This window comes from Garra rufa, chromosome 16 (assembly GCF_049309525.1).
Source record: "Garra rufa chromosome 16, GarRuf1.0, whole genome shotgun sequence".
Taxonomy (NCBI): Eukaryota; Metazoa; Chordata; class Actinopteri; order Cypriniformes; family Cyprinidae; genus Garra; species Garra rufa.
Window position 1 is genome coordinate 39498056 of NC_133376.1, and position 27638 is coordinate 39525693.

A 27638-nucleotide genomic window follows, 5' to 3' on the forward strand; every position below is an offset into this window, starting at 1 on the left:
TTAAAAGATATAAAAATTGATGGAATGATTATAATTCAATCGAGACGCCGAAAAATCGGATTTCCCCGTTACCTGAGGCGTTGATTACAGGTAACGTTAATAATGTTGTAAACAATGTTCAGTTCCTTGTACAGACCGATCATTTCGCGACCTCAATATATTGTCAAAGCCACGGGTATTAATTTTGTATTCACTGATATACTTTTTTATTCTCAAACACGGGCAGCCACTGACTTGAATGTTATGAATCAGCAAGGACCACAGTTCCAGCTAAAAATCATCTTTACTACTCAAGAAAACGTCACCAACATCTTAGAAAGCCTGAGGGTAAGTACCGTACATTAACAGCATTTTTGTTTTTCATTTTTCTTTAATTTTCTTTATTAAACAGCCACCGGTGTCGCTAATAATAATGCATATAGCTAATATATATTTAACTTAATTAACCGGAAAAAGGAAGTGTGGAATATTTGACACTTGAGGGAGGGGCTATCAGACTTCAACATCTTACAAAGTTCACACACTAGGCTGAATACATGGTGCATAGCATAAGAGCATAATAGTTTAGATATTATGTAATTTGGGTCACAATGTTTATTATTCTGCTAGTTTACCAGCTAATGAAGTCTTGCACATTTACAGAAAATAGCTTATTTGTAGTGAAAAACAAGGTGAATAATGAACAGAATAAATAATCTAGTCATATACATTACCAGTTTTGAACTGTAAGGTTTTTAATGTTTTTAGAGAAGTCTCTTCTGCTCACCAATCCTTCATTTATTTGTAAAATTTGGAAATAATTTTACTATTTAGAATAACTGTTTTCTATTTGAATATATTTTAATATGTATTTTTTTGTGATTTCAAAGCTGAATTTTTAGCATCATGATCCTTCAGAAATCATTCTAATATTCTGATATGCTGCTCAAAAATATGTTGGAAACAGCTGAGTAGAATTTTTTCATGATGAATAGAAAGCTCAGAAGAACAGCATTTATCTAAAATGGAAATCTTGTGTAAATTATAAATGCCTTTATCATCACTTTTGATCAATTTAAATAATTATATATATTACATATATATTTTTTATATATATAGTTTTAAATATTGACATTAATAATAATAATTCTTGAACAGCAAATCAGCAGAATGATTTCTGAAGGATCATGTGACACTGAAGACTGGAGTAATGATGCTGAAAATTCAGCTTTGATCACAGGAATAAATTACATTTTAAAATATATTAAAATAGAAACCAGTTATTTTAAATAGAAAAAATATTTCACAATATTACTGCTTTTGCTGTACTTTAGATTAAATAAATGCAGGCTTGGTGAGCAGAAATCTTTTAAAAATATTACTGTGCAAAAACGTACTGGCAGTGTATATACTGTATATATAGGCTTAACAATCTACTTGGTCAAAATGTGACGTTAATGCAAATGTAATGCAAATCACGTGTCCAAGATCATTTTCACTTTCATCTTCTCTCATCTTGGAAAAGCATGACTAACTGCTGCTCTCCAGTGGCAGTTTATAGACTAGCAGTCACAACAGATTAAGACAGGCAATCAGTCTCTTAACAAAGCTTAATTTATTAATACATTTTGTTTAGAAATACATTAATACCTTGTTCACAAACCACATTCGTGCAAAATCCATAGACGATGCACCACACTGGAATGTCATAGTTTTAGAGTTGTGGATCATGATGTGTAAATACATCAAATGTAATGGCAGGCATAGCACAAGATCAATTCTGAATCACTGAGAACAAAAAAAAACCTTAAAAGCAATGTTTTACTGCATAGTATGACTTTCAGATCAGAATATATCCAAATTAACAAAGCAGGTCATTGTGAGAATATGTGAGATATGTAAGAGCTGGGAATGTCGGCAGTGTTTTGTTAAGAATTCTTACTCATGTCACAATGATCAGTATTTTTGCAGAGCCTAAAACCCAACAACGAGGAAAAAAAACCTTAAAAAGGTTTAAAGGGATAGTTCACCCAAAAATTAAAATATGATGTTTATCTGCTTACCCCCAGTTTCTTCAGTAGAACACAAAGATTTTTAACTCAAAGCGTTGCAGTCTGTTAGTCATATAATGGCAGTCAATGGGCACCAAATCTTTGAAAGTAAAAATATAACATACACAGACAAAACCAAATTAAACCCTGTGGCTTGTGATGATACATTGAGGTCTTAAGACACAAAATGATCAGTCTGTGCAAGAAACTGAACAGTATTTATATCATTATTTACTGTATTGAACACGTCAACATGCTCTGGCAATGTAGTTGGTGAAAAGTCAACACTCCCGGATGAGTTTGCACAAGGAAACGTAATCTTTTAGTTTTTAATCGGTTGCCAGAATCAGGATAAGCACAAGTAATTACCATTTTGAATAGCCGCTATATAATGTACCGTGTAAACAATGAGTGCTGTTGTGAACGTGCTCAATACAGTTGAACATTGTGGTGGTTCAGAGGTAAACAATGATATAAATACTGTTCAGTGTCTTGCACAGACTGATCATTTTGTGTCTTAACACCTCAATGTATCGTCACAAGCCGCAGGGTTTAATTTGGTTTTGGTCTGTGTATGTTTTTTGACTGTCAAAGATTTGGTGCCCATTGACTGCCGTTATATGGCTGACAGACTGCAACAGTTTGAGTTAAAAATCTTCATTTGTGTTCTACTGAAGAAACAAAGTCACCTACATCTTGGGTGCCCTGGGGGTAAGCAGCTAAACATCAAATTTTACATTTTGGGTGAACTATCCCTTTAATATTTTTTAAATAAAATAGTCTTCCAAAGTCAGGATAAATTATGTACTTAATATGAACCTGTGCTGTTAAATCAAAACTTAAATCAAGAAGTATTTTCTAGACAAGTAAAACTTTTTGTCTTGTTTTCACAAAAACAACTCAAAATTAAGCGTGTTTTTGCTTGAAACAAGCAAAATAATCTGCCAATTATTTTATGAAAAATAATCTTTTTTTTTCTGATTGAAATAAGTTTTTTTTTTTTTTTTGCTTAACCCATTGGCAGATTATTTTGCTTGTTCTAAGCAAAAACTCACTTAATTTTGACTTGTTTTTTTTTTCTCTGAAAACACAATTTTTACTTTTCTAGAAAATACTTCTTGATTTCAAGAATGTTTAGATATTTTGGCTAGAAACAAGACTAAAAATCTAAGTAAGAAAAGCATTTTTTGTAGAGATGCACCGATTGATCGGCTAGTGATCGGAATCGGCCGATTTTCGCATGATCGGCCCGGATCGGTGACCGTCCGGTCAATTTCTCCTCTTGCCGATTCCTAGCCGATCCCTTTATTGCCAGCGGCGCATGCAATTACGTCACAGTCGCATGTGAACATGTCTTTGGTGTGAGTGAAGATGACACAAAGATCGCCGTTTGTAACATTTATAAGGCCAAAATACAATGTGAGGGAACAACCACAAACCACGCGCTTGTTTAGCTTGGCTGGACATGTGGTAGATCGCGCCCCCGCTCTGCATATTTTGCATGTCTCTGTTAGTTAACACACGTGATTCAGATAACCCGCTCGTTAGAAGTAAGCTCCGTGAATGAACTGTGTTCCGATTGACATGGTCCCTGCACAGTGTTCATTGCTCCCTACTCCCTGAGCAGGGGATATCCGTTGACGTACTACACTTTCATTCATTCACATGTTTGCGCTGCGCCACCGCAGACAGCCTCTTCACACACTAATAATTCGAAGCGAGCATGTATGTTACATTTGAAGGTAATTAAAGCGTGCACAACATTAATTTAATTTACAGATGCATTTTTGTTACACTTCTCTAGTAAGTTTCATCTGTGTGTGAAGACGCTGTATGCGGTGGCGTAGCGCAAATATGTGAATGAATGTTACGAAGTGTAGTACCGCTGGATTAACTGGTGACAAGGCAGAAATGCTTCTCTTTATCAAGGAAAATGCCATTAATGCTCAAGTAATAGCATTCAGTACTAGCATTGTTATTTCTACCCGTTTAAAGACACAGTGCACTTTTTGTTATTAAAGTTATTGTTGTGAGACGATCCTGTAATTAATGTAAAAAAAAAAATCCATATAAAATTCATTGAAGAAAAGTAGATTTTTGTATGCCTGCTTTGTTACTTATATTTGATTTCTAATGTTTTCAGGGCTCAGAGCTTATTTTAATATGAGAAGATTCTGTAATGTTTATACATTTCTTTTATTATAAAAGATTTTTGCTAGTGTAACTATACTATGTTAGTTACAGGAACTAATTTTATACCTTTTTCGAAGGCACAAAGCACTTTATTTTGTTGTTAAAGTTATTTTGTTGTAAGAAGATCCTGTAATGTTTAAAAATGTATTTTATTATAAAATAAATTTAATTAAAGAAAATATTTCTGTATAGGCCTATGCTTTCATTACAGTTCTTAAAAAAAATAAAATCGGAATCGGCAAAAATCGGAATCGGCAGGTCACACTTACTGAAAAATCGGAATCGGCCAAGAAAATTGCAATCGGTGCATCTCTAATTTTTTGCAGTGTAATGAATAAGATGAACAGTGCAATTTACCAAAGAGACACCAAGCCAGTGCTACTTCAGTGACTGCATCTATAGAGAGAGTTATCATGATCAAAGAAAGACTCTGCGTGTCCAACATGGACAATTGCACACCAAACTGCATCATGAAAAGTGCTTATGTACAAGTAACTAACACAGTATTATGAGTTACATTTGGCACATTAACTGGCATGGTCAAGTTTACAGTTAGTTGAATTTTCACTGGCAAAATCCAGTCATTTCAATAGGAATCGATGTGCTCTCCGCAGTTGGTGACCAACAAAACTCTGAAATGTTGCTATTGTGATCATACCTTTACCCTGTGAGATGTATATGTGACCCTGGACCACAAAACCAGTCATAAGGTTAAATTTGACAAAACTGAGATGTATGCATCATATGAAAGTTCAATAAATAAGCTTTCTATTGATGTATGGTTTGTTAGGATAGGACAATATTTGGCCGAGATGCATCTATTTGAAAATCTGGAATCTGAGGGTGCAAAAAAATCAAAATATTGAGAAAATCGCCTTTAAAGTTGTCCAAATTAAGTTCTTAACAATGCATATTACTAATCAAAAATTACATTGATATATTTATAGTAGGAATTTTACAAAAAAATCTTCATGGACCATGATCTTTACTTAATTTCCTAATGATTTTTGGCATAAAAGAAAAATCTGTAATGTTGACCCATACAATGTATTTTTGGCTATTGCTTCAAATATACCCCAGCGACTTAAGACTGGTTTTGTGGTCCAGGGTCACATATGATGTTTCAGTTTAGCAGTTGAACATCCTCAATACTATATGCCACGAAAGCAGCTGGTTAAAACAACTTACAGGCTTGTTCCCATAATACTTTTCATACGAACATAACGTAACCCTGTAACCAAAGCAAAAGAAATCCAGTCCTGATCCACTTTAAAGGGTGCGATATGCATTAGTGTTAACAGTTCTGACATCTTATTGACCGTTCCTGCGATGCGAGTGTTTGTTCAGAGCGTTGTCAGTCAGTCAGTAGTAAAGCAGGCAGAGAGGCCTCTGTTGGCACAGACTTCACCTGCACCCGGATTCACACGGGCCATACGTACTCTGTCCTGGCAGATTATAAACAAGGTCCCATTTAATACACACTATATTGGGCGACCACACAGCCTCTCTGTTAATAACAGGGCTAAATGGCACTTTCTGGAGACTTGGAGAGGTCTTGCTGTGTGTTTGTGAGGCAGTCAGGCTTTGAGAGCTTTGAGCACCTGTCGGCATCTGGATTCTGTCTTAGATCAGCGTCTGTCTGTCACAGCTCAGTCCTCGACAGGTGTGAAGCGACCTGCTGCCCAAAACTTTTAGTCATAATGGCTTGTCAATAACTGACACCCCTGCAACAGACAAGATAGCAGTTTAGGTTATGGGTGGACGATACGACAAAAATATCATAGCACAATTGTGTTCTTGTTTTTTCATAAATATTCACGATTTTATCATGATTCTGTGTCCAAAATAGTAAACAATTACATTGGTTTCCCTATTTAAAACCAAAGCCTTACACATAGGGCTGATCGATTTTGGCAAAAATCATAATCACGATTATTTTGGTCAATACTGTAATCACGATTATTTAACATGGTTATGACAGGGTCCAAAACTTTATATTAGTGATTAATTTAAAGAGCAATACAGCAGAAAAAAAGATACAAAAAAAAAACTTAATACTTTTATGCAAGTCTAAAGTAGTCTAACAATACTACAGAAATTGAATGTAATTATTTGAATGTAAAATAAAACAGCCTCTTCACTGTAAGAATTAAACATGCTGTTTCTTATTAAAACTACAAAAGTCCTTCATTCAGGAGCAGTGAGTGATTTTTCTATTTGTATTTTTACGTTTTATTAATATTAAGCACAGGGACGGCAGAAGGATTATTTGTTGCTGCTTTAAGAGCCACACAGATCCAATATACTGTTACACACGTATTTTCATTCTCAACTGTTTATGATCATTTAAGGCATAACTGACAAGGGTTTACATGAATAATCACCAAGCACCTCTTTTTGAAATATTTTTGTGTGTATTTGACCATTTAGTCGCGCACCTTGTGCTAAAAGATAACGCGCACGTTTTCTTACGCGCTATTAAAAACACAACATCAAAGAAACATTAATAAATCATGTCCCGTTTTATGATTTGCTGATTTGCATGTGAAATTAGGCTTTTATGGAGGAGCGAAAGCACACCACTGGAAAGGGGGTGGAATGGGGCGCAATAATAGTTTCATCTCGATTACTGCATTTTCATGATTGTTTGAAGCTGAAATCAAAATCAAAACCGAATTTCAAATAAATGTAAGTGCTGTGCAACCCTACTTACATGGTAACAAAATATAAAATAAAAAGAATGGCAGATGTTGAGGCCAAAGTGGCTGAAGATAATTGTCATTATTTTATCTTTGTAACATGTAGCCTATCTTTGTTCATATTTTTTAATAACAAATACAAATAATATACAAATAAAACAAACAGTGCTGTAATTTTTACATGCAGTAGGTGTATTTAGCACTAGCATTCAAGAAGGTGAATGAACAAATATAAAAATAAAACTATATATTAGGGGTGGGCGATATGGCAAAAATATCATATCACAATTTTTTTCCAGAAATATCACAATTTTATCACGATTCTTTGTCATGTTGGTTTTACTATTTTGCAAGTTGTCTGAGCAGTACAGCCAAACTAATTTTCCTATTTTAAACCAAAGCCTTACACGGTAACAAAATATAAAATAAAAAGAATGGCAGATGTTGAGGCCAAAGTGGCCAAAGATAATTGTCATTATTTTATCTTTGTTATTAAAAAATAAGAACAAAGATAGGCTACATGTTACAAATACAAATAATATACAAAAAAAAAAAAAAACAGTGCTGTAATTTTTACATGCAGTAGGTGTATTTATCAGTAGCATTCTCAGGGGTGGGCAAAATGGCAAAAACTTTTCTTTTTTTTTTTTTTCTTCAGAAATATCACGATTCATGATTTCATCACAATTCTTTTGTCATGTTGGTTTTACTATTTTGCAAGTTGTCTGAGCAACAGCTCAGCCAAACTAATTAGATAAGATAATTGTCATTATTTTATCTTTGTTATTAAAAAATAAGAACAAAGATAGGCTACATGTTACAAATACAAATAATATACAAAAAAAAACAAGCAGTAGTATTTAGCAGTAGCATTCAAGAAGTTAAACGAACAAATATAAAAGTAAAACACTATACTGTATATGCTATATACATAAATTAAACACTCATTCCTATTAAAGCAACTGTACTGAAGTTCTTTAGTCAAGAGCAGTGAGTGATTTGTCTTTATGTTTTGTTTCATTAGCCTACCACCCAAAAATAACAGTTCTGTCACAATTTACTCACTCTTGACTCTTTTTTTTTTTTTTTTTAACTAGAATTAGTTTCTTTCTTCTGTTGAACATAAAACTTATTTTGAAGAATGTGGGTAAGCAAACAGTTGCTGGTCCCCAGTTACTTCCAAAGTATTTAATTAATTTTTTCCCATTATCAAAGTCAGTGGGGACCAGTTACTGTTATCCACATTCTTCAAAAAATCTTCTTGTGTGTTCAGCACAAGAAAAAAATTAATGGCGTGTGCATGCATTTTTTCTCTCAACTGTTTACTTTCACTTTAGACATAACAAACTATGTTTATATGTAATTTCTTAAGTGTTTTTGACAGTATTAGCAAATTAGATGCGAAAGATAGCTTAGTCAAGTAATCAGGCACTGTTAGACAGTTACGAAATAATGTTATTTAACTGACAAGGCTTTAAAGCACATGCAAAAATGTACTTTTGTGACTGCGAGTAAGTGCAGTCTTGTGAGTGAATGTATGTGGTGTTGTACAGTATATTGAGACGGAGGCACACTGTAGCACAAAACTAAGATATTTTTTTCAAAAGCAGATTGTGGAGACATTTTAATCGTCCACAATCAAAAATCATTTTGCACACCTCTAGTTTAGGTTTGGTTGATCAGTTGAATACGGAGGTTGTGAGAGTGTGTCAGACCTGCGTAGCTGCGGCCATTGCTCATGTTGGTGGGGATGAGACTCCATTTATCGGCTGCAGGGTCGTAGTATTCTACGGAGGACAGGTTGCACGAGCCGTCGTCTCCTCCGATCACGTACAGTAAACCGCTTATGGCACACACTCCTAGAAATAAACACACTTAACTCAGACACACAGGCCTTTCCTGGTCTTAAAGGTCTTAAAATGCGTCCAGTGTTTGACGTTCATAACAGGAACCCCTGGGAAGGGTTTTTTTTAAGATATAAATTTGTTTTCTTTAGCGCTCAGGTCACAATGAAAATGAACTAAAATGTGCTTTTAAGATACTATCTCTGTATTACAAGAAAAATGTATTTAGCTACCACCTGTAGTGCACTTAAACCTACTAGTGTATGAAAGATGAGTTTAAGTGTACTGCAAGTGGTAACTAAATTAATGTTTCAATACAGAGATAGTGTATTAAAAGCACATTTTAGTTCATATTCATAGTGTCTCAAAATAACACATTTGAGCACACTTACAGTGCCCTCCACTAATATTGGCACCCTTAGTAAATATGAGCAAAGGTGACTGAAAATAAATCTGCATCGTTTATCCTTTAGATCTTTCATTTGAAAAATTCTCAAAATTGTAACCTTTCATTGAAGTAAAACGATGGAAAATGGGGGGATATCTCATTATAAAATGAATGTTTTTCTCTAGTTCACGTTGGCCACAACTATTAGCACCCCTAAAAATTTGTCTAAGTAAAATATCTCTAAAGTATATTCCCATTAATATTACATTTTTTTTTAGCACACCTGGGTTCTGTTCCACAGGATTATAAATATGAGGAACACAAAAGCCATGTTCCCTTATCCATCACAAGAAGTAAAACCAAAGAATGTAGTTCTGATGTGCAGAACAGTTTGTTGAGCTTCACAAAATAGAAAGTGGCTGTAAGAAAAGAGCTAAAGCATTGAAAATCCCCATCCCACCATCAGGGCAATAATTAAGAAGTTCCAATCAACTACAAATCTGCCTAGAAGAGGACGTGTGTCTATATCATCCTAATGCATCCTAATGGAGAGTTTGAGTGGCCAAAGACTCTCCAAGGATCACAGTTGGAGAACTGCAGAGAATTGTTGAGTCTTGGAGTCAGAAAGCCTAAAATAAAATGATCAAACAGCTACATCACCACATGTTGTTCCAGAGGGTTTCAAGAAAAAAATCCTCCTGGCTCACCCAAAAACAAACTTCAGCATATTCACTTGTCAGACATGATTGGAACTTCAAACAGGACTGGCTTCTATGGTTAGATGAAACTAAAAATGGAGCTTTTTGGCAGCTAATCCTCCAGATAAAAAAGTACCCCATGCCCACAGTTAAAAACACTGCTGGGTCTTTTATGTTGTGGACCTATTTTTCTGCCGGAGGTCCTGTACATCTTGTTTAGATACATGGCTTCATGGATTCTATCAAATACCAGCAGATAAAAAATCAAAACCAGCAGATAAAAAATCTAAATCAAAGCCTCTGTTAGATATCTTATAATGGGCCATGGTTGCATCTTCCAGCAGGACGATGATCCAAAACAAACATTAAAATCAACACAGAAATTGTGTCACTGAGCACAGAATAAAGCTTCTACCATGGCCATCCCCGTTCCCTGACCTGAACCCTGTATAGAAACTGAAGAGAAGAAGCACCAACATGAAGCTGGGAAGAGAGAGATTCTGGGGAATCTACAGAGATTCTGTATGAAGGAATGGTCTCTGAGCTCTTGTCAGGTGTTCTCCAAACTCATTAGACATTGTTGGAGAAAACAGTTCTGAGTTATCTTGGGAAAAGGATGCTGCAATAATTGGGTGCCAATAATAGTGGCCAATGTGAACTAGAGAAAAACATTTATTTCATAATGAGATTTCACCCCTAGGTTCTATTGATTTACTTCAATGACAGGTTAGAATTTTTTGAATGAAAGATCAAAAGGATAAATTATGCAGATTTATTTTCACATCCACTTTTGCTCATATTTACCAAGGGTGCCAATATTAGTGGAGGGCACTGTATGTTCTTATGATTATCTTAAGAAGTACTAAAGTATAATTTTTTGTATATTAAGTACAAATAGAGCACTTTAAGTACATTATAGAAATGCACTTTTTTCCCCTGGGATTTCTTAGAGATCTTTTTTGGAGTTGGATTTGCTTCAAATATACTTTTGTAAAATACATTTTTCCTCTTTTCTATATCTTTATTTATTTTGAAAAACATAAACATGAATATTAACACACAAACAGACTAATAAACTATATCAACTGAACTACAGCCCAAAGGGGTGTAAAGCAAAAGACCAAATAGTCTAAACTTAAAAAAAAAAAAAATAGAAGCTTTGAAAAAGGAAAAGTCCATTCAGCTGCCACCTACTGATTAACCAGTTTATGCAAGTACAATGAATATATTTTGTTTATGAACATTCTAGAGTAATTTATGTTGTTGTGATGTTATTTTGTTAGAATATTCATGTAGGTTTTATAAATTTGGACTGTTTTTAAGCAGTTATAAGTACGGAATTTAACTGAATAATCCATTGATTTTATGCTGCTTATTCTAAGATAAGTTCATAGAACAATATATTACATTTTAAATTCTTATGAATATTTATTAAAAACAAAATCTTGCATCACACTGGTTTTGCTATGGTTCAGTTGTAATTTTAAATTTGACAAAAATAAAAACAAATTTTAATTAATAAAAAAAAAGTACTATGCATGGTTGGGATGTAACTGTATTATCAATATTGTGGTATCGTGATAGCAAATTATTATTATTGTGGTCACATGATGATATGAAACGATAGGTCTTACGGGCAAAAAGTGTAGTTTTTAAAATATATTTAAACTTCTTATTCTAACATAAAAGGTATTTAAATGTATGTTTTGGGCCAATATGCTTTGGCACAGTATCTGTCAAACGAACTAAAACCGAAAGCGCAATATGGCTTAATCCCTTCATCTAGTCTACTGTCATAGAAATAACAATTATATAAAACTGTTGTTGTTGTTATTATTTTCTAATTTGTTTGGCTTCCTAAAACCAGTGTGAATGTAATTTAGACTAAGACACTATACCACAAAAAAAGACAGTTGATTCCCCTTTAAAGTTCAGGTTTTCTAAGTTGAGAACATGGGATGGAGCTCTTAATTATGAATTCTCAAAGTGCATTTGCTTTAACTTTAATTTAATTTTTTAATTTGTCTTTTGAAATGTGAAATGTTTCACATTCAATATTTAAAGGAACACTCCACTTTTTTTGGAAATAGGCTCATTCTCCCCCCGAGTTAATAGGTTGAGTTTAACCGTTTTGAAATCCATTCAGCCGTTCTCCTGTTCTGGCGATATGACTTTTAGCATAGCTCAGCATAGATCATTGAATCCTATTAGACCAATAGCATCACATTCAAAAATGACCAACGAGTTTCAATATTTGTCCTATTTAAAACTTGACTCTTCTGTAGTTATATTGTGTACTAATACCGGCGGAAAATGTAAAGCAGTGATTTTCTAGGCCGATAAGATTAGGAACTACACTCCCATTCCGGCGTAATAGTCAAGGAAGTTTGCTGCCCTAATATGGATGCAGCAGGCGGAGTAATATCACGCAGCGCCTGAAATTAGTTCCCAGCTAGGTTAGCATTTGCACATGTGCTGCGTGATATTACTGCTCCTGTTTCGGCCATGTTACGGCAGCAAACTTCCTTGACTATTACGCCAGAATGGGAGTGTAGTTCCTAATCTTATCGGCCTAGAAAATCGCAGCTTTACATTTTCCACCAGTCTTAGTACACGATATAACTACAGAGACTTGGAGAATGAGCCTATTTCCAAAAAAAGTGGAGTGTTCCTTTAATGAGAAGTTAGTTATCAGATACAATATGGCTTGTGTGGAAAAACATGAAATTATGACAGTTTTAAGCTTCTGTTTCACTCTGTCAAATCTGACCTAGAATATTGTGCACTTATTTGTTTTATGAAATTAGACTACAGTGGTCAATCTCGATAATTATTTGTCCCCTAAAAAGTTAAACCTTCTTTGGTTACTCACCTGCGTTCCTTCGGCACATGTTCATGTCACACACCTGTCTCCAGGAATTACTGGCAGGGTCGAAGACCTCCACACTCTTCCTCACCAGAGGACCATCATGTCCACCTGCAGCATACAGCTGTCCACTGAGCACTCCGACACCTGGACAAAACACAATCACATCACAGCCACTCAATACAACTGTAAGAATCAGAAGTGAGCCCAATGCATTTTCAAATCATGTCCAAAAAGGAACTAACCAGCTCCACTGCGTCTAGTGCTCATATCCGCCACATAGCACCACTTATTACTGACTGGGTTATACTCCTCTACAGTGCTCAAACATTGCCGGGACGCTCCGTCATATCCTCCAACAGCATAAAGCTTTCCTGTACAGGCAACAGACACACTGAAATCACTACACAAACAATCTACATGAACTACCACAGCTGCATGGTTTGAATACATAACAACCAGGGATTGAAATTAACTTTTTCACTCACCAGCCAATTTGGCTACTACATTTTTAAGTTACCGGCCATTCATAACTTCTACTAGCCAAAAAAACGAAATAAACCAACAGCTTGAGGCTATCTACACCGGACGTGACAAAGCGAGCGTTGCAAATCATTTGGTGTCAGTACTAGTGGTGTGTGATATTGACAAAAAAATTATATTTCAATATTTTCTGGGATTTTATCGATAACAATATTGATAAAGATAATAGACAATATTATGTGGAATGTGTTTTTGTGCGTTGTCAACTGACTCCTGAGTTCTTTGATATTCTTCATATTCTGTGTGGCCAGTTCACTGCAGTGATAGAAATTAATTTTTTTTTTCAATAAGTTTAAATTGATTTTTACCTTTATAAAGCCTTTTTTAAGTGTGCATCATCATTTGAGTGAAATTCTTATATTTAATCAGTCAGTTATAATAATAATGCATTTAGGCTGTTACCAAACAAATGAAATCGGTATCAACAAAACTCATTTTTGCAGAAGTTGCATCTAAGATGCCATTTAGATGTATTTAAATACTGTTTAATGAAGCCCAGAGGGACATGGAATGCTTTAACCTACAGTTACAAATGCATAACTAATGTTTTGATATATTAAATATAAAACGTTGAATACTGAAATTATTTTAAAAATGAAAAGATACTTTAAATGTGAAATTAAAACCAGTAGGTGGCAGTAAGTCACTGTTAATAAGTGAGTCATTGCGATTGAACCGAATCATTTAACGGTTGATTCGTTCAGAAAAGAAACACTGTCTTGTTGCTCTGAGACGCAAAAACATGGTGTCTAAAACGTATGTAAGTCTCTTATTGTTTTTTGAACTGTATAAAATCAATATCACATTTGTAATCATGTTAATTTTTTAAGAAAAAAACGGCACTCTTTGTGTGATATTCTAACTATATGAAATGGTATACATTTTCTGCCCCATATCTTCAATTATGTAATCGTTCTTAATAGACTGATTCATGCAGTGAAAGAACGCACTAAATTCGTCTAATCAGACTTCATCATATAGTCGTGAATGTGTGCATTTCTGTAAGAGTGTTTTGTTTGTTTTTTGCAATATACTCCATAATGTCATGATGTCTCACGAGTTCAGATTTGAGCTAAACCTGTGCAGATTTGGCTTGCATGAACTTCCCCAATAAATTAATGAGTGAACATACACCAAATGTAACCAGCCAAATTTAGCCGCCACAGCTGATTTTTTTTTACCTACATTTGGGGGGTGTTAATTTCAAACCCTGGTAACAACAACAGCCAAAAGATCAAATGTTTTGAAATGTTCTTTGCAAATTCACTAAATGCCAACTAAAACATATTATTGCATGTCTAATTTCATTAACATGTTTGCACTTGAATCTCAAGCAGACTGGTCAAAACACATGGACTCAAAATGCTCACCGTCAACCACGCCCACCCCAACACTGCTGCGTCTAGTGTTCATAGGAGCCACAAACATCCACTCATTAGCCTTAGGGTTATACGCCTCCACTGATGACAGACCTACAGAGAGATAGACATTCATCAGACATTTAAAACATCAGTCAAACAGGGCTAATGGTGAGCTTGTGCACGTGCTAAAACCAGTCAGATGAAAACATCATGCACTACACCAGGGGTTCTCTTTTTTACGCCGAGGCCCACCTCCTTCTCGGGTCAATTTTGCAAGGCCCCCCTATGCCTGACCTCTCCTCTAAAGGTGTTTATTTTTAAACCTTTTTTATTTAACCAAAACATTTGTTTTGCCTTTTTATTCTTCTACTGCATGTTATAAAAGTTTAAATTAAAGCTATACTTCTGAATTTAAAAGAAAACCCTCTGCTCAGTTCTAACTTTTTAACATATATACATGTACAGATTTAAAGCTCCTGAATTTGTTAATTCAGACATTCTTTACAATTTCAGAGTACTTTTTCTTAAAGTCCCCATGAAATCAAAATTAAAGTTTTTTGGCTTTTAGTATGAATATATTAGCCTTAAGATTATCTATAAGCTAGTGTGCTTCAAAACAACGACAAAATTCGCGTTTACAAGATATGGGCATTCAAAACTTACAGTCTCGTCACTTCCGCCAATATGAATCAACGATTTTGATGATATCACCGTGCCTTCAGTTTCTCATCAAACGTTCTGTCCAATCAAATGCTCTCTAGAGTCCGTAGTGTCCTGCCCCCTACACTATGAATAGGTCGGCATGTATCAAACAGGGCTAATGGTGAGGTTGCTTGTGCACGTGCTAAAACCAGTCAGATGAAAACATCATGCACTACACTACTGTTCAAAAGTAGGGTTGGTGCAATTTGTTTTATTACTATTTTTATGTTTTTGAAAGAATTCTCTTGTTCGCCAAGGCTGCATTTAATAAATTAAATATACAATAAAATACAGTGAAATACTACAATTTCAGATGTTCTATTTTTTACACTTTACTATTTTCATATACTTAAAGTGTAATTTATTCCTGTGAACTATTTTCAAAATCTGTAATCTGAGGGCGCAAAAAAAGTGCCTTTAAAGTTGTCCAAATGAAGTTCTTAGCAATGCATATTAGTAATCAAAAAATAAGTCTTTACTGAATATACTGATGATGATTTTTGGCATTAAAGAAAAATCGATCATTTTGACCTATACAATGTACTTTTGGCTATTGCTATAAATATACCAATGCTACTTAAGACTGATTTTGTGGTCCAGGGTCACATATGATGATTTGCTGCTCAAGAAATATTTTTGATTATTATCAATGTTGAAAACAGCTAAGCTGCTTAATATTTTTGTGTAGAATGTGATACATTGTTGCAGCATTTATTCAAAACAGAAATCTTTAGTAACATTATAGATCAATTTCAGTGTTTACAAACAGTGATGACGTTTTGTGGGCAGAGCCTATCTGGTGGCAGAAAATTACTGTTTTAAAGTAGCAGTCTATGGAAACCATTGAATAAAAGAATAAAAAAGGTCAATTTGAGTTTATATTTCAAAATTCTGACTTTATTCTCGCAATTCCAAGATTATATCTCAATTCTGGTAAAAAAAAAAAAAAAACTAACTCGCCATTCTCGTGTTTCTCTTGGCTCCGAATTGAGTTTATAGCCCATACTTCTGTCTTTTTTTTTAGTTATTACTGAGTTAAATCGAGTTAGAAAGTCTGAACTAGGAGATACAAACTTGCATTTGTGAGGAAAAAAAGCGAATCTATTTTATTTATTTTTTCAGATTTTTTTTGCTCAAAACGGTAAACAAACATCCATCAATTAAGGCAGTACAGTTATAAAAACAATGAAAAAAGCATAGACTGTAAAAAAAAAAGATGAATGATGTGTCTCAGCTTCATTCCACTATAGAAAAGTGAAGCCAAAGCATCTCAATTTTTATTTATCGATTTTTTTTTGTTGAATCTGAAAGATAAGACATTGTTTGATAAATAAGGTCTTTGTTTGAAGTCCTTGAAAATCAAAAAGTAGTGCTTGAAAAGTCATTGAAAGTCCTGGAATTTAATTTTACAGTATCTGTATGAACCCAGAATTTTGTATTCCATAGAAGGTAACTGTGATGTGATTATGAGCATTTTAAAATGTAATATACTCTTATTACAAGTACTTAATTTTTGTAATCTGATTACATAATCCAGATTACATGCCCGTTTTGGTTAATGCACCTTTGCTGATTAAAAGCATTAATTTTTTTTTTTTTAATAAATCTGACTGATCCCAAACTTTTGAATGTTACGTTTATATTTCAAAGTTATACCTGTACTCCCATCAAAGCCCCCGACAGCGTACAGCAGATCCCCCAGTACAGCTGCTCCTAAAGTGCTGCGGCGCTCTTGCATGCTGGGAACAGAGCTCCACTGATCCTTCACCCCGTCATACACATCCACCGTCCGCACGCGTAGGGAGCCGTTAAATCCCCCCACGGCATACACCTTACCAGCCATGTACACCACACCTGAATGACACGCACAGAGAGGGTAAGACCAAGATAAAAACACATCTAGAGATGAGGGACAGAACTGAGAACAACCTGCTCGGCAGCGTCTGGAGGGTAAATCGGCCACCTGGTACCAGCGGTCCTCTTGGAAGTCGTAGCATTCCACGCTGCGGATAGCTTTAGGTGCCTGACCCCCTACGACCATCATCACCTGTCAGATTCACAACAAAAATCAATCCATCTGCCTCACTAACTTCACAGGAGTGTCAGTAAATTCATCCGGGATTAAATGGTAAAAAGTGCAGTCATAGTTTATAAGGTATAGTCATAGTTTACTGATGCCACATTGTTCATTTATGAACGCTTACAAATTGGCCACTGGATTTTTTCTTTCTTTTTTTTTTGTATTTAGAAGGTGGGAATTATTCTGCCATATAGCATGTATAGACTTTTTTTCTCATTCATGCACTACCAGTCAAAAGTTTTTGAACAGTAATATTTTTAATGTTTTTTAAAGAAGTCTCTTCTGCTTACCAAGCCTGCATTTATTTGGTCCAAAGTACAGCAAAAACAGAAAATTTTGAAATATTTTTACTATTTAAAATAACCGGTTTCTATTTGAATATATTTTAAAATGTAATTTATTCCTGTGATTTCAAAGCTGAATTTTTAGCAGTCACATGATTCTTCAGAAATCATTAAAATATTCTGATTTGCTGCTCAAAAACATTTATTATGATGATGTTGAAAATGATGTTCTTTTTTCAGGTTTCTTTGAGGGATAGAAAGTGCAGAAGAACAGCATTTATCAAAAAAGAAATATTTTGTAGCCAATTTTGATCAATTTAAAGCATCCTTGGTAAATAAAAGTATTAATTTCTAAATAAAAAAAAAATACTGATAATTCTACTTGTATTAGAATGATTTTTGAAGGAACGTGTTACTGCAGACTGGAGTAATGTGCTGAAATTTTAGCTGTGATCACAGGAATAAATTACATTTAAAATATATTTAAATAGAAAGCAGTTATTTTAAAAAATATCACAAAATGTTATGGTTTTAACTGTAATTTGGATCAAATAAATGCAGGCTTTTGAGCAGAAGTAACTTCTTTAAGAAACATTAAAAATCTTACTGTTAAATTTGTGACTGGTAGTGTAGTAATAAAGGTAAACAGTCTTGTGTATAATACACACACACACACACACACATACATATACATATATATATATATATATATATATATATATATATATATATATATATATACAGTATATTCACAGTGTTTAACCAAACAACCTCAAGCTTGCTTTAGTGAAGTACATACATACAAACTTGACTAGTACTGTAAGTTTGAAACAAATATAATACTACCTTGGGCAGACTGACTGGTGTGCGTGGTCTGGTTCTGTCCGTCTTTATAAGGTGTCGTTGGTCTGCAGGTAAAAGGTGGTACTTCATTGCCTCAATGAGGAAGTCCTTACAAGTGTTGTTGTTTTTTATTAAGGGTTCCTCCTCTACAATCTGTACAAATTCACAGTTAAAACTTAAAAATAATGCTTGATTAAAACCACAAATTACAACAACAAAAACAGAGAACTTGCTAGGGATGAAATGATTCACTCAACTCATGATGTAATACAATTTACAATACTGATTGAATCATAATTTAAACAAAAGGTGCAGCACACAGTTGAGGTCAAAAGTTTACATACACCTTGCAGAATCTGTGAAATGGTAATTATTTTACTGAAACAAGAGGGATCAAACAAAGTGCATGTTATTTTTTTATTTAGTACTGACCTGAATAAGATATTTAATTTAAAAGATGTTTCCATATAGTCCACAAGAGAAAATAATAGTTGAATTTATAAAAATGGCCCTGTTTAAAAGTTTACATCCCCTTCATTCTTAATACTGTGTTGTTACCTGAATGATCCACAGCTGTGTTTTTTTGTTGTTGTTGTTGTTGTTGTTGTTGTTGTTGTTGTTTAGTGATAGTTCACAAATCCCTTGTTGGTCCTGAATAGTTAAACGGTCTGCTGTTCTTCAGAAACATCCTTCAGCTCCCACAAATTCTTGGGAGTTTCAGCATTTTTGTGTTTTTGAACCCTTTCCAACAATGACTGTATGATTTTGAGATCCATCTTTTCACACTGAGGACAACTGAGGGACTCATATGCAACTATTATAGAAGGTTCGAACGCTCACTGGTGCTTCAGAAGGAAAAAACATGTATTAAGAGCCAGGGGGTGAAAACTTTTAAACAGAATGAAGATGTGTACATTTTTGTTATTTTGCCTAAATATCATTATTTTTTTTCATTTAGTACTACCCTTCAGAAGCTACAGAAGATACATGTTTCCCAGAAGACAAAATAAGTTAAATTTACCCTGATCTTCAATCCATTATGTTTTCATTCTGAATCATCATTGAGTGTTTGAACCTTCTGTAACAGTTGCATTTGAGTCCCTCAGTTGTCCTCAGTGTGAAAAGATGGATCTCAAAATCTAACAGCCATTCTTGGAAAGGGTTCAAATGCACAAAAATGCTGAAAAACCAAAGAATTTGTCAGGTAAGAACACAGTTTTAAGAACTAAGCGTATGTACACTTTTGAACAGGGTCATTTTTATAAATTCAACTGTTATTTTTTCTTGTGGACTATATGTAAACATCTTTCATGTGAAATATCTTATTCAGGTCAGAACTAAATAAAAAATAACATGCACTTTGTTTGATCCCTCGTTTCAGTAAAATAATTACCATTTTGCAGATTCTGCAAGGTGCATGTAAACTTTTTACTTCAACTGTACATGCAGCATGATCAGTTTCTGATTTAAATTCGATCATTAAATTGTATAATTTTTTTAAATCTGAAACACAAACAGATGGTCAAAATTTAGCTTTAACAAAAACAAAACATATGAACAAAAGAACAGCAGATGGGCTCATTGTCTGACAGCAGGTGGCACTTTTGAAACGTGTTTAAACCGTAAACAAAGAAACGCTTTGCTTATAAACACTACTTTAATATGCATTATACAAAGATATATGAACTATAAATCCTCAGAACTTTTAATGAAACTGCACAGTCATACCTGAACCAGGTAATCTCTGGATAGCAGAGGCAGTCGAACGTGTTCCATGAGCTTAGGCATGTGCTCCAGGCGGGCCTCTTTATCGTGCTTTATCCAGGCGATCATGGCTTCAAACACCTGGGGGTGTAACAGACGAGAACAACAACTATTGTATATTTCTCTGCATATTTTATGAGCACAGCAGACCAGGTCGCCATCCTCCAATGCCTGTGCCGCTGCTCAGATGACACTGAAGCATCTGACAGATGACAGCTGCCATCAAGTGGGTGTGTGAGTGCAGACTGGAGACACAAGTTACTCGTAAGCAGAGAGCAGCTAATGCAGTGTGACTGACAGATGGCTTGTCGTCTTCAACGCCACACCAGCATGTACATGTAAAAACCAACCATTAACAGTCTGCTGTCTACAAATCAGCTAAAATCAGGCTATGTGATGTGACGGACGAGGAAGAAACTGAGAATAAACTGTACTGTTACCTTCTCCTCAGTGGACACGGTCAGTTTGTCACTGGAGATCAGACTGCACACCTGCTGCAAGGAGAGGGCCATAAACTCCTCACCCACCATGACGTCTGTGAAGTGCTGCTCTGCTTGAAACAAGCGAACTTGCTCAAAAAACTGTATCTCAGTGTAAAAATACATATTGGTGGATTGTGTAATCGATGAGCTGTTTTCCATTCCGCAATGACTCAAGAAAGAAGAGAGCTCACCGGCATATGCGTGGGCCTGGCTGAGGAGTCCTGTGCAGGCGTGAAGGTCAGCAAACGCTCGGATGCCCAGGCAGTTGGTGGGATGAAGCTGTGTCTGCAGGAAGTCGCAGCAAACCTGTCGAACATCCATCAACTGCAGCAGACTGGCAGCTGGGAGCAGCACCTGAACACAGCAGGAATAACACAAAGAGAAAAAAACCTCTCTAAAAAGACCAGATTTATGATGAGTAACCTAAATTGGCCATTCTACAGAATTGGTTCAAAAATCAGAGTTGGAAACATCTTGAAAAAATGTGTATGTATGCAAATTGTATAATATCCAAGGTAGACATTTCTAGTAATTGTGCAGTTAATTCTCATGTTGTATTTTCAGAAAGTTTTGGAATATTTGTCCTCTCCCTATATTTTTCACTACCAAAACAGTAATAATAATTTTTATTTATATATAAGGGTTATATTGACCTTTTAAGATTTTGCTTCCATCTAGATTGTAAATATATATTTTATTTTTTGCTATTTTATTAAAAAACGTCAGAGGTAAATCCATAACCATTACATTTTAACAATATTTTAAGTGTAATTTATGAGATTTGTTGTATTTTGAATCTAATATTTGTTTTTAAACGGGAAAAAGTTGATCATACTGATTTCAAAGTTAAGGCTTCATTAGTTTGAATATACATTGAACCAAACACTATCATAACGTCTTAGTTGATAATTCAGTATACTTTATTTTTGACAAAACATCCCATGTTTCAGTAGTGACAGCACATTTTCGGTAGTGACCGCATTGCTTTGGTAGCGCCAAAATCAATTTTAACTTAAATACTATAAAACACTAATAAAACATACTAAAATACAAAAAAAAATTGCATAACTGTACAAAAATTGTATTTCCCCTAAATATGAGGATTATGTGTTTTCTTTTGTCACTACTGAAACAATGATGACATGTTTCTGTAGTGACAATTCTATAGGATAACACCGAAAACTACCAAAACGCCACCAAATGTTTTGGTAGTGACTGTTTTAGATACGTTTGAACTTGGCTCAAAGTTGCTAATCAGCACATGGTTAGCTAGCACAGTTCTGAACAGTTGTACACACATAAAAACTACATGTTATGGAATAACTGCCAAAAAAAGTGTTTAATTAAAAAATAAAAAAAAGTGGTGTTCGGTAGTGACATTCCTTTAAGATACACAAAGATTTGTCAGACTTTTGAACACATTTACCTTAAAATAATGTAAAAAATAAATATTTTTTTGAACTTCACTTTTTAAAAGAATCAAAAAGATAGTTTTAAAAACAACAATGGAAAGAAATACAAAAATTATTTTTTAAATTGAAATTTAGGGGTTAGGGTTTGGGACAGCCACCTCCTAATTGAAATTACCCAATAAATGATGATTTTATATATATTAAGCTTACTAACATTTTAAATATTATTGTGGGTTTCAATAGATAATCGAAGAATCTTAGTAAACATCTAAGTTACTAAATGCTTTTTAAATGTGTTTTTTGGTTGTGGGACAGCAGTTCTGTAGTATGGCTCATATTAGTTATGTAATGATGTCTAGTTTTTTTAATACAGCAGAAAATTGTGCATTATCTGAAACAATATAATACATATACATTCAGTACCATTCAAACCATTTTAATATATTATGAAAAGTCTCTCACGCTCATCAAGGATGCATTTATTTAATAAAAAATTCAGTAAATGGTAATCTTGTGAAATATTACAAGTTTTCAATTTTAATATATTATTTAAATAAAAAATATATTTTCATATTTTATTTTTAATAAACATGTCATTTCTGTGATCAAAGCTGAATTTTCAGCATCATTACTCCAGTCTTCAGTGTCACATGATCTTTCAGAAATCATTTTAATATGCTGATATGCTGCTCAAGAAACATTTCTGATTATTATCAATGTTGAAAACAGTTGTGCTGCTTCATATTTTTGTAGAAACTGTGATACTGTGATTACATCTCACATCTCTTTTACCTGTAATGATTCAGCAAGTGATAACAGATAAAAAACTAGTAACTAAATTAATCATATTTTAGTTCATATTAAATATTATTACTGTTTTTCTTTTCAATATAAAGCATAAAGTCTATAGTCTGGTATACTATATTAATTTTAGTAATTAAAATGGTGAATTAGAAAAATAAATGAATTTAACTCAGCATCAGCTATTTAACATACAAGAAAAGGCCTCAGGGGAAAACAAGACTGAATTAGAAAAGAGCATCTGCACATTGTAACTCAATGGCCACTTTCTTCCTAGAAAAGGAATGAAAATGGCCTATAGGGAGTATAACATAGGGTGAATCGCTGCACTCAATGACATTGTTAAAATCCCCAAGGACCAACTAAACCATAAACAGCCGCTACCCCCACCAGAGCATCTGTCCATCCTATCCAGATGAAAACTAGGACACTCACAAATGAAGCTTCTCAGATCATCTGTTCTCCACCGCTGCATTCTGTACAAGCCCAACATACAAACAACAACCACCGTACTGGGACAATAGAGCTCCAGCATAAAGGGCGAAGTGCACATCACAGAAAACTTCCTCTCCCGCTCTGCTCATTTCCTCTGATAATAATGAGAGGAAATACCCTGCCTCTCAGCGCTCATAACACAGCACCAGATCTCCAGAGCCAGGGAGGGCAAACAGCCTTTACACAAAGAGCTAGTCATTAATTATGTTTGAAACAGTAGTCTACAGAGGTACATTACCTGAACATTATCCTCAGACACTTCGATCTCAGCGGAGTAAATATAATCCACCAGCTTCAAGAGCGTCTGTCCATCAACATCCCTGATCTCCACATGGTGAGCCTTGCTTTCACTCATGTCACCTGAACACGTCAAGCACAACACAATCAGACAAGCAAACTCTTAAAATCTTAAAATCAGGCTTATGAACATCATAATGCAGGAATATTTTATTTATATCATCACTAGTACTTTGCAAATAATTAGATGAGTTATTTCTTCAATTAAAATTCTGTTATCATTTACTTGCCCTCATGTTGTTCCAAACCTGTTCTACTTTCTTTCTTTCTTTGGAACACAGAAGATATTTTGAAAATCACAGTATCACGTTTTTTGTTTGTCAATGGGCACCAAAACTGTTTGGTCACCAACCAACCATTCCAGTTTGCAATGACATGATGGTGAGTAAATGATGACGGAACCTTTTTTTTTTTTTTTTATTAACATTGATCTAAATTAGGTGTTGAAGAACATCAGAGTGCTGCGAGGAAGATCAGTGTAAGAAAAGCATTAGGATGAGATGTAGTACCTGTGAACATGGCGCAGAAGTAAGGACTGCAGGACGCTAAAACTACTCTGTGTGCTGGGACCTCCACTTCACCCGCCACCAGCAAAACGTCACAGAGCATCCTCCGACTGTGATTAGAAAGAAAACAAAAGCAAAACTTAGGATGTAAACTAAGAAATCATTGAAACCACCACTAGAAACCATTGGTGCCAACAGTCTCTACGATCTACTTAAGGCAGGGGTTTTCAAACCTGTCCTGGAGCCTCCCCTGCCCTGCACATTTTGTATGTCTCCCTTATTAGGCACACCCAATTCAGGTCTTGCAGTCTCTACTAATGAGCTGATGATTTGAATCAGGTGTATTAGATGAGAGAGACAAGCAAAATGTGCAGGGCAGGGGAGGCTCCAGGACAGGTTTGAAAACCCCTGACTTAAGGGACTACTGATGCAGCCCAGAAATATCAGAAACATGATTGATAACTAACTTCAGGTGAAGTCAGATTTACTTGTATGACACTTTTTATAATAAACACTGTTCCAAGGCAGCTTTGCAGAAAATCATGATTTTAATAAGGATTATAATAGTGTTCATTAATCAGAGTGTGTCATCAATCGGCCATATTGGCGCCACTGAATGTAAACAAAGCCACTGAACTGAATGAAACTTGCATATTTCTGTAATTATTGCTGCTGAAAATGGTTAATTATTGTCAAGTTTAAGCTGTATTAATATACCAGGAAAAACATTTGAAGTATAGACTGCCAAATGTTATAACAAATCAAAGTGCAAAAAACTGTCAACAAAAGGCATTTATGTTCGTCAAAACTGAACCAGGATTTCCAGGGCAAGAATCTTGACATCATTTGTGTTTGTTCTTATCGTTTCCGGTCAAGTAGGTGAAATATTAGGCTAACATTTTAATTAATGCTGCTTGTATGTATCTTTACCACCCATTAACTTTAGTTTGTCAAAATAGTGCACCCTTTCCTGCTTACTAAGTCCTTCTCTATATGATTTAGCAGTTTCCACACGTTATGACACCGCATAAACTTAAGCAACCCATGCTGTTGTTTACATCCGAGTATCTCCAATATGGCCGCACATCCAGGTAACTGATCAAACCATGACGTAAGTGAAAACCCTCTTCATCTTAATATCACCATGCCTTACAGTTACATTAAGCAAATTGCAATAAATCCAGCCCCTAAGAAATGCTATATAGTTCATATCACCCTATTTGAGTATACTGTATATATGCGAAAGACCTGGGTGATGTTGTTACATTTTCCATATTAGTTGACCTCCAATGTTAAACGATTAGTTCACTTCCAGAAGAAAAATTTACAGATAATTTACTCACACCCTTGTCATCCAAGATGTTCATGTCTGTCTTTCTTCAGTCCTAAAAATATTTTTTTCAGTAAAACATTTTCTCCATATAGTGGACTTCCATGGTGCCTGCGAGTTTGAACTTTAAATGCAGCTTCTAAGGGATCCCAGCTGAGGAAGAAGGATCTTATCTAGCAAAACGATCAGTTAATTGCTAAAAAAAAATTATTATTTTTATACTTTTTAACCTCAAATGCTCATCTTGTCCAGCTCTGTAATGCGCATGCGTACTCTTGTTTAAGACAGTTAGGGTATGTCGAAAAACTCACATCTCATTTTCTCCTCCAACTTTAAAATCATCCTACATCGCTGCAGAAGTGCTGACCCAGTGTTTACAAAACGAACATGCAAAAGTCAAACAACCTTTACAAAAAAGGGTAAAACAGCGATGTAGGACGATTTTGAAGTTGGAGGAGGAAATGAGATGGGAGTTTATCGACATACCCTAACTTAAATCGGAGTGTACAGAGGACGCATGCACATTGCAGAGCTAGACAAGACAAGCATGAGGTTAAAAAGTGAATAAACATTAATTTCTTAAAGAAAATGACCGATCAATTCGCTAGATAAGACACTTATTCATCGGCTGGGATCGTTTAGAGCCCTTTGAAGCTGCATTTAAACTGCATTTTGGAAGCTCAAACTCGATGGTCACCATAGAAGTCCACTATATGGAGAACATTTTTGAAATGTTTTCCTCAAATAAACATAATTTCTGAAGAAAGAAAGACATGAACGTCTTTGATGACAAGGGAGTGAGTACTTTTTTGTTCTGGAAGTGAACTAATCCTTTAAAGAGGTTGTGTCCCCATCAGTGTCTATAGTAGCTACCTAACAAAGTGCTAAATAAATTGCATCAGTTTACCAACCTTCTCAAGTCATTCATAAGCCGAAAGGCTTTCCTCATGTGTGTGTGACTGAAGGTGTGCAACCCTTGGTCTTTGGCATCCTCCTGAGAATCCAAACTGGGCAAAGGACAGGGGACTCCAAATCTAATGAATGAATCAAAGACATCTTTTAACTTAACAAAAACTGTTTAATCAAAACGCGTATAAACATGTTTATCTGCAATAAATTCCTTGCTCTAAACACAAACCAACTTGACAGTTGTTCGCCTACCATTTTTTATTGAAGTCAGTTCACAGATCACATCAGTGCATTCATTGTGAATCAGTTACTAAACGAAACGATTAGCATTAGATTATTTTGAATGTCTTGTGAACTGCTGGCCTCCTGCTACATCAATATTTCACACGTTTATGAAGGTGTTTACTCTAATTCTATATATATAATACTTAAAAGTTAAGTATAATATTAAGAGACAGTGACATACAGAGTATACACAACACTGCTAGCAATTTAGCCGCTACAACTAGTACTAATAGCACTTCAGAACGCGTTCTCTAGCTCGGTTTACTCTTTTAATGACAGCTTTATCGATTAATAGTCATGTCGGTTTCTTGTTTACTAAAAAGCATATGTTAGCTAACATATTCGTCTTAATTTTCCCTCACAGCGCATACTTACCCGTCACAGTCCATGTTTGTGCAGATCGCGCTAGGCAGCTGGCTAAAGTTAGCTTGCTACATCATTTTTCGGCAGGTTTTGTAAAATCTCAGGTATTCCAAATATTGTCGTTTGTGTTTGTTTAAAGCCCCAGGTCGAGTGCTGAACGTTTTCATCAGTCTGTTTCGTCCTCAGTGCTGTCTCTCATGAGCTGGCCGGGGTTGTTTACCTGACTGGTTAGCAGCTCGCAGCTATCGCTGGGCTCACTGACTTTTACACTGGAGAACGTCGTAACGGTCCTCCATCATCAGCTCGTCGCTTGGCAACAGTGATACAATCGCTTCAGAATCTCCAAGGTCACTCTTCAGAGCACAAGCACATCACTGCACTAACATGCTTCTGCGACTCTTATCAGCTATATAAAAGTTAATCATTTATACCGTTATAGTTTAAAGCAAGGTAGATGCTGTTC

The 27638-nt window shown here is 35.0% G+C and overlaps 1 protein-coding gene across 3 annotated transcripts; it reads right to left on the reverse strand.

The window, feature by feature from the left end:
• Positions 1 to 1575: 1575 nt before the first annotated feature.
• Positions 1576 to 27420, reverse strand: klhl3 (kelch-like family member 3). Of its 3 annotated transcripts, XM_073820475.1 has the most exons (15): positions 27188 to 27420; positions 26530 to 26652; positions 24292 to 24398; positions 23724 to 23845; positions 20969 to 21131; positions 20736 to 20845; positions 20260 to 20376; positions 18535 to 18684; positions 17254 to 17371; positions 16981 to 17178; positions 14632 to 14733; positions 12964 to 13092; positions 12725 to 12865; positions 8638 to 8781; positions 1576 to 5947 (listed from the first exon to the last, which is right to left on the reverse strand). In XM_073820475.1, exons 1-15 carry the CDS (start codon positions 27199 to 27201, stop codon positions 5919 to 5921), a joined length of 1767 nt encoding a protein of 588 aa, XP_073676576.1. In that variant the 5' UTR covers positions 27202 to 27420; the 3' UTR covers positions 1576 to 5918. The 3 variants fall into 3 exon arrangements, with proteins under 3 accessions (XP_073676576.1, XP_073676575.1, XP_073676574.1); XM_073820474.1 differs by having other exon boundaries at positions 16981 to 17371; XM_073820473.1 differs by having other exon boundaries at positions 16981 to 17371; positions 20736 to 21131.
• Positions 27421 to 27638: the final 218 nt, after the last annotated feature.

What these genes read in the sequence shown, in the direction of transcription:
- klhl3 (XM_073820473.1), bottom strand. An exon ending in CTTATGAATGACTTGAGAAG is followed by an intron (nt 24,399 to 26,529) that starts GTTGGTAAACTG and finishes TTCTAATCACAG; the next exon opens with TCGGAGGATGCTCTGTGACG. An exon ending in CAATGGCCGCAGCTACGCAG is followed by an intron (nt 5,948 to 8,637) that starts GTCTGACACACT and finishes TGTCTGTTGCAG; the next exon opens with GGGTGTCAGTTATTGACAAG.